Consider the following 8,453-nt stretch of genomic DNA (forward strand, 5'->3'; position numbering starts at 1 on the left):
CTATAGTCTAGTCTATAGTCTAGTCTATAGTCTAGTCTATAGTCTAGTCTATAGTCTAGTCTATAGTCTAGTCTATAGTCTATTTTATAGTCTAGTCTATAGTCTAGTATATAGTCTAGTCTATAGTCTAGTCTATTGTCTAGTCTACAGTCTAGTCTGTAGTCTGGTCTAGTCTATGATCTAGTCTATATTTATGTCTATAGTCTAGTCCATAGTTTAGTCTATCGTCTAGTTAATACTAAGTAAAACGTGAAATCTATAGACTAATCCGTAATCTAGTTCACAGTCTACTTTAAAGTCCATATATTTTATACAGTCTTACCTTTAAGAAAACTTGTAACTTGTTGTATCATTAAAACTCTGTTTGGTGTTGAATTGTGGGAAAAGTGTAAAAGCTTTATTTAAATCAAAATAATTTTACAAAATAACTTTTAAAATAAAAAAATACTAAAATAATACAGAAAATATAATAAAATAATTTTGAATAACAAATTACCAACACAAAAAAATAAATCTAGAAATTTATTATCTAATGCCAACCGAAAATAAAACTACAGTAAGCAAAAGGTGATTTAAATAGATTTGTTGGTAGCGGTGTTGGTTTTGTAATGTGTGAATGCGGTATTCGTAGGATCTCTGTAGGTGTTAAGGCGTTTAAGCGTTAAAGATTAAGGCGAATAGAGGGCAGTAAAATTAGGAGGCTTTTCGAATGAAATTGACACGATGCGGGGCTTTTGGGGATAAAGTAAATAAATAAACAACATGATTTCATAGAAATTGTTTGGCAAATTAAAGCAACTATGAATTGTTTGTTGTCTGTTCTGGCTGCATGTATAAACAAGAGAAAATTTGAAAGTTAAATTGGTAAATTCTTTAAAAGAATTTTGAGTTTAAAGCAAAAATTATTGATTCCTTTGCTTATGTTAAGAACTTATAAACTAGAGTTATTATTAATTATAGTTATATTCAAAACGTTTATTTGTTAGACAAATATTTTATATTATTTTAAATAAGAACATAAAACATTTATTTTAATTTTTAAGTTTAAACAATGCCATTTTGTTTTTTTTAAGCAGCTGTAAGTGTTTTTCAGTTTGTTTGTTTTATTTTATGAAATAAATTAAGGCAGTCAAATTAAAAAAATCTTTAACGAAAATAGTATTTACTTTGTAAAATTAAACACAAAAACACATTTAACTTAAAATAGTTTTGAACAATTACAAGAACATTTCTTTTAGTTTTTATTTAAACTCTAGTTAAACAAAAACTTTAGCAAAAGTTTAACATAGATAAACTTTTAAGCTTTTAAAGAGAAATTGTTTTAAGTGTCGGATTTATAAGAAAGAAAAAGTTTAATTTGGCTTTAAACTTAGAGTAATAGAGTAAAATGTAGTTAAGCATTTTTTGGAGTTTAAACTTAGTTTAAAAGTAGTTCGTCAAGTTATAGACATTAAAAGGTTAAAATATGAAAAATATTTAAAATAAGCTTTAAGTCGAAAGTATAGAATAAACTATAAACTTGGCTATGGACTGGACTATAGAATGGATGATAGAATAGACCATTTTCTGGGATATTGTTTGGACTATAGAATAGACTATAGTCTGGACTGTAGAATAGACTATAGTCTGGACTGTAGAATAGACTATAGTCTGGACTATAGAATATACTATAGTCTCGACTATAGAATAAACTATAGTCTGGACTATAGAATAGACTATAGTCTGGACTGTAGAAAATACTATAGTTTGGACTATAGTATATACTATAGTCTGGATTATAGAATATTCTATAGTCTGGACTATAGAATAGTCTATAGTCTGGACAATAGAATAGTCTATAGTCTGGACTATAGAATAGTCTATAGTCTGGACTATAGAATAGTCTATAGTCTGGACTATACAATAGTCTATAGTCCAGACTATGGTCTATATAGATATAAAATATTCTATAGTCCAGACTATAGTATATTCTATAGTCCAGACTATAGTATATTCTACAGTCCAGACTATAGTCTATTCTATAGTCCAGACTATAGTTTATTCTATAAGCTGGACTATAGTATAGACCATAATCTGGACTATATAATAGACTATAGTGTGGACTATAGAATAGACTACAGTGTGGACTATAGAATAGACTATAGTGTGGACTAAAGAATAGACTATAGTCTGAACTATAGAATAGACTATAGTCTGGACTATAGTCTGGACCATAGAATAGACTATAGTCTGGACTATAGAATAGACTATAGTCTAGACTATGGAATAGACTATAATCTGGACTATATAATACTATTTAGTCTGGACTATAGAATAGTCTTTGGTTTGGACTATAGAATAGTCTTTGGTTTGGACTATAGAATAGTCTATAGTTTGGACTATAGAATAGTTTATGTCTGGACTATAGAATACTAAATAGTCAGGACTATAGAATAATATATAGTCTGGATTATAGAATACTATATAGTCTGGACTATATAATAGTTTATAGTCTGGACTATATAAAAGTCTGTAGTCTGGACTATAGAATAGTCTATAGTCTGGACTACTTAATAGTCTATAGTCTGGGGTATAGAATAGTCTGGACTACAGTATAGCCTGGACTATAGAAAAATAGTCTTGACTATAGAATGGATTACAATCTAGACTATAGAATAGACTTTAACTCTAGAAAAGACTATAGTCTGAACTTTGTATTATACTATATAAGATTGGAATATAGAATTGAATTGTCTGGAATATAGCCTGAACTATTAAATAGCCTATAGCTTCTACTATATAATAGACTATAGTCTCGACAATAGAATAGTCTAGGTCTTTCAATTTGCAAGTTTAAATTTTGTTTATCGACATTAAACTTTAGTTAGTTAAACTTCCATCACTTTAACAATTGACTAAATCAAAAACATTTAACAAATATTAAATTTAAATTCAAGTTTTTTTTTGCAACCCCATTATAAACAGTGTTGGATTTATTAGTAGGTATTTTTAGTTTTAAAAAAGAAAAATGTTGTTTGTGTGTTGTTTTTTTAAGTGTTTTTAACGTGTTTTTAACGTGTTTTTTTAGATTAGGAAACACTTTTGCCTGTTCTTTGTTTAACTTTAAATTTCTCTTCTATTATACATCCCTGATCGGCCAATTTCTTTAATTTCAATGCCTTCTGTTCGCGTTTCTCACGCTTTCTTATCTTTTTAATACGTTTCAATAATTTAGTATTTCTCTTTACTTTATTCGGATTCTCATCACAATAATCCAGAAGGGTTTCACAAAATGCCCGACCCATATGTTCGTAATCCTGAAAATAGACAAAACCAGAAAAGAAATTAAAAGTTTTTTTTATAAATGAAATGGAACTCAAATCAAAAGTATACTTTTAAAGCAAAATGATTGACACTTAAAAAAGTGTTGTTTACTTTTTAAAATTTTATATTGTTTTTAGTGTTTGTAAAGAAGTGTTTAAAAGTGTAATTTTGCTTTAAAATCCTTTTTATTTAAATTTTATTGTACAGATTTCATTATACCCAATTTAATCTTTAAAAAATCATAAAGTTTATTTTGTTTTTTTTCTTTTAAACACTTTGAGAATTTCGTTTGCCTTTGGCAACTTTTTGTTTATGGAAAAAATAAATCCCGTATTGAGTTAAATATAAATTTAAATTAAATTTTAACAATTTAATCCCAGTATTTTTTTAGTTTCTTTTTATGTTTTAGCTCTCTGTTATTTACAACATACAGTGGGTGAAAAAAGTAAAGAAAATTATTTCGAATAGCATAGACTATAGTCTATACTATAGTCTGGACTATAAAATGAAGTATAGACTGGACTAAATAATGGCCTATAATATAAATATAGTCTAGACTATATATTGGACTATAGTCTGCACTATAGATTAGACTATAGTCTGGATTATAAAACAGACTATAGTCTGGCTAGAGAATAGGCTAAAGTTTGGACAATATAATAGACTATAGCCTGGACTACAGAATAGCCTATAGTCTGAGCTATAGAATAACATATAGTCTTGACTATAGGACAGTCAATAGTTTAGACTATAGGTTCGACTATAATCTGGACTATAGAATAGACTAAAGTCTGGCTATAGAATAGACTATAGTCTGGGCTATAGAATAGACTAATGTCTGGCTATAAAATAGCCTATAGTCTGGACTATAGAATAGACTATATTCTGAACCATACAGTAGACTAAAGTCTGGACTATAGAATTGACTAAAGTCTAGCTATAGAATGGCCTAAAGTCTGGACTATAGAATAGCCTATAGTCTGGACTATAGAATAGCCTATAGTATATACTAAAGGTTTGACTATAATCTGGACTATAGAATAGACTAAAGTCTGGCTATAGAATAGACTATAGTCTGGGCTATAGAATAGACTAATGTCTGGCTATAGAATAGCCTATAGTCTGGACTATAGAATAGACTATATTCTGAACCATACAATAGACTAAAGTCTGGACTATAGAATTGACTAAAGTCTGGCTATAGAATGGCCTAAAGTCTGGACTATAGAATAGCCTATAGTATATACTATAGGTTCGACTATAATCTGGACTATAGAATAGACTATATTCTGGACTATACAGTATACTAAAGTCTGGCTATGGAATAACTTATAGTCTGGACTATAGAATAGCCTATAGTCTGGACTATAGAATAGCCTGTAGTCGGGACTATAGAATATCCTATAGTCTGGACTATACAGTATACTAAAGTCTGGCTATGGAATAACTTATAGTCTGGACTATAGAATAGCCTATAGTCTGGACTATAGAATAGCCTATAGTCTGGATTATAGAATAGCCTATAGCCTGGACTATAGAAAACCCTATAGTCTGGACTATAGAATAGCATATAGTCTGCATTATAGAATAGCCTATAGTCTGGACTATAAAATAGCATAAAGTCTGCACTATAGAATAGCCTATATTCTGGACTATAGAATTGACTATAGTCTAGACTATAGAATTGACTGTAGTCTGAACTATAGAATTAACTATAGGCTGGACTATTGAACAGACTATAGACTGGACTATAGAATAGACTATAGACTGGACTATAGAATAGACTATAGTCTGGACTATAGAATATACTATAGTCTGAACTATAGAATAGACTATAGTCTGAACTATAGAAGAGACTATTGTCTGAACTATAGAATAAAATAAAGTCTGGACTATAGAATAGACTATAGTCTGGACTATAGAATATACTTTAGTCTGGACTATAGAGTAGACTATAGAATAGATTATAGTCTGGACTATAGAGTAGACTACAGTCTGGATTCTGGATTAGAATTGACTTTATTCTGGACTATAGAATATATTACAGTTTAGTTTATAGTTTAATGTATAGTAAACTAAAGAGCTTATAATTTTCTCTTCCACTGTAATCATAAAACCACCTTCACTACCTTAACACTAAAAAATACATAAAATGTATATTGTATTCTGCTTGTATTTCACCATAAAACAAAAACAACGAAAAACTTTTTCAAGAGTAAAATAAAAAAAATTAGAAATAAATATAAATTTTTTCATTAACATTTTATTCTCCTTTATGTTGTTAGCAAAAAAAACCTTATTCCATAGATACCCATCAGTTTTTAGATAAACTTAGTTGGTTAATTTTTTTCAAAAATACTTGGTAGCAATAAAAAAAAAAAAACGAAAAAAAACTTCTCCTTTTAGCCAAATTTACTTTGAGTACACACTTAAGCTATTATCAGATTTTACTTTTTTTATTTCTCTTATTGCTGACTGGCAGTTAGACCGGCACCCTTTATGCCTAACCTACTGGTTGGTTGGGTTAGTTGGTTGGCTGTCTGGTTGAGCTCCCTTCTGTAATTCAAGTTTACTATACTTTAGATAACTAAGGCAGTAGTACTGGTACTTGTAATGTGTTTCTATTTTCTTCTATTTTACTAGCAGCTCTTGGGTAAATTTCTAGATAAATGCTAACTTAAGCATTTCTACTAAAATTGTGTATTATAATATATTTTGTAATATTGTTTTTTTTCTGTTTTCTGTTCTCTGCACACTAAACTAAATTTAGTTTTAAGTTGAATAATGTAGGGATATGTGGGCTGAGGATTTGTAGTGAAAGGAAAAACATAAGCTGATTACATTAATAATGGCTGGATAAGGAGAAATTGTACTGGTTGTGCTATTGGGTTCATTTAGTGTACATATATGTGTTTAAGTAAGTTTTATTTAAATCACATTATAAATTTTGTTGATTTTAGTAAAATATTGTACCCTTGTACACTTGTAATAATAATGTGTCGAAAAGTTATAATCTAATTTTTGATTAAATTGCTTGGTTTATTTTTTGAAAAGAGTTGAGTAGAATAGTTAGCTATAACTGATTTGAATTAATTATAGAGCAAACTGTAGCCTCGACTATAGTGCACACTACTGTTTTGACTATAGAGCTGACTATTGTCTCTACTCTGTAGAGTAAGTTATTGTCTGAACTATATAGCAGACTACAGTCTTAACTAAAGAACAGACTTTATAGTATTGACTATACAGCAGACTATTGCTTCGACTAAAAAGTAGACTATAGTTTCGACTATAGAGCAGTTTATACTCTCAGCCATACAGCAGACTATGGTCTTGACTGTAAGATAGACTATAGTCTCGACTATAGAGAAGACTAAAGATCAGTCTCGACTAAGAAGTAGACTAAAGCCTGTACTAAAGAGTCTCGAGTATAGAGCAGACTATAGGCTCAGCTAAAGACTATAAAATTGACTAAAGAGTTGGCTTTAATCTCAGAGCAAACTTAACTAAAGAGCAGACTTTAGTATTGACTATACAGCAGACTATTGCTTCGACTGTAAGATATACTATAGTCTCGGCAAGAGAGTAAAGTTTAGTACCGACTACAGAGAACATTATAGTATCGACTTTAAAGTAGACTATCCTATCGTTTATAGAGCAGACTATAATCTACAATATGGAGCAGATTAAAGTCTCGACTTTAGAACAGATTATATATTGACTAAAGTGTAGACTATAGTCTCGAGTGTAGAACAGACTATAGTCTAGAGTTTAGAGAAGAATATAGTATCGACTATAGAGAAGTCATTGATCTTAACTAAAGAGCAGATTAAAGTAATTACTAAAGAGTTGACTATAGCATTGACTAAAGAATAGGCAACAGTCGGACTACAGTCTCGGTTGGAGAAAACCATAGTCTCTACTATAATCTTAAATAGAACAGACTAGAGTCTCGACTGTAGATTACAGTCTCGACCAAATAATAAGCTATAGTCTCGAGTATAGAGTAGACTCTACTCTCAAGTATAGAGAATACTATATTGTCGCAGGATAAAGTGTGGACTATAAAAAAGACTATGGTTTCGGCTATAGTGCAGAATATAGTCTTGACTATAGAGTATACTACAGTAATCGACTATAGAACAGGCTATAGTCTAGAGTATAAATAAGACTATACTCTCGAGTATAAATCATACTGTAGTGTCGACTATAGAAGAGGCTATAGTCTCGGCTATAGAGCAAACTATAGTATTGTCTATAGAGTAGACTAAAGTCATCGACTATAGAGCAGACTATTGCCTAGACTATAGACTCGAGCAGACTGTATCTTAGAGCAGATAATAATCTCAACTAAAGGGTAAACTATATCCTTGACAAAAGATTAGGCTACAGACTGAACTATAGCCATGACCAAAAAGTAGACTATAGAGCAGACTACAGATTCGTCTGTAGAGCAAACAATATCTCGACTATAGGGCATACTACTGATTACACTAATAATAAACTATTATTTTTACTATATTTTCTAATATTTATATGTTTCAAAATTCCCCTAAAATAAAAAAATATAGTTAAGTCATTTTTCACAAATCACATTAGTTAAAAATGTATACATTTTTTTATTGATTTCTGTCGTCAATTTTTATTTGTTTTTGTTACATTTTTTTGGGAAATTAATTCAGCACATATTGTATTTATTATATCTAATTCAATTTCGTATTGTATATCTGTCAATTCCATTTACATCTTTTTTTGTCTCAAATAATACCCTACTATTCCACAGGGAGTAGTTAATGTTACAAAGACTGTAGGTAGGCCACAGAAAAAATAATATGTTTTCCCTAAAGATTTTAGGAAAACATTTTTTTTAAATTGTGAATTTCTTATGGACAATTTGCTGGAATATCTATCAAAGTCTAAAAAAGTAGATACCTTGACAAAATGTAAAATATTCAACTAAAGCTTAATTTTAAATGGATTTAGTACATGTCGATATTAGTTGTTTGACAGTCTGTTGTTTACACCCAATGTACATAACCATGTTTTTATGCCCTTCACCTTCGTGAGAAGGGTATATATAAGTTTGTCATTCCGTTTGTAATTTCTATAATATAATTTTCCGACCCTATAAAGTATATATATTCTGGATC

General features: G+C 29.7%; 1 protein-coding gene across 1 annotated transcript in view; it reads right to left on the minus strand.

Moving 5' to 3' along the window:
• Positions 1-8,453, minus strand: part of LOC111681284 — a 37,556-nt gene that overhangs the window by 14,640 nt on the left and 14,463 nt on the right. Inside the window, exon 5 of the mRNA XM_046947530.1 lies at positions 3,129-3,296. Within this exon, the coding sequence (XP_046803486.1) occupies positions 3,129-3,296 (168 nt within the window). The remainder of the gene's footprint in view (positions 1-3,128; positions 3,297-8,453) is intronic.

Source organism: Lucilia cuprina, chromosome 3, assembly GCF_022045245.1.
Source record: "Lucilia cuprina isolate Lc7/37 chromosome 3, ASM2204524v1, whole genome shotgun sequence".
NCBI classification, from domain to species: domain Eukaryota; kingdom Metazoa; phylum Arthropoda; class Insecta; order Diptera; family Calliphoridae; genus Lucilia; species Lucilia cuprina.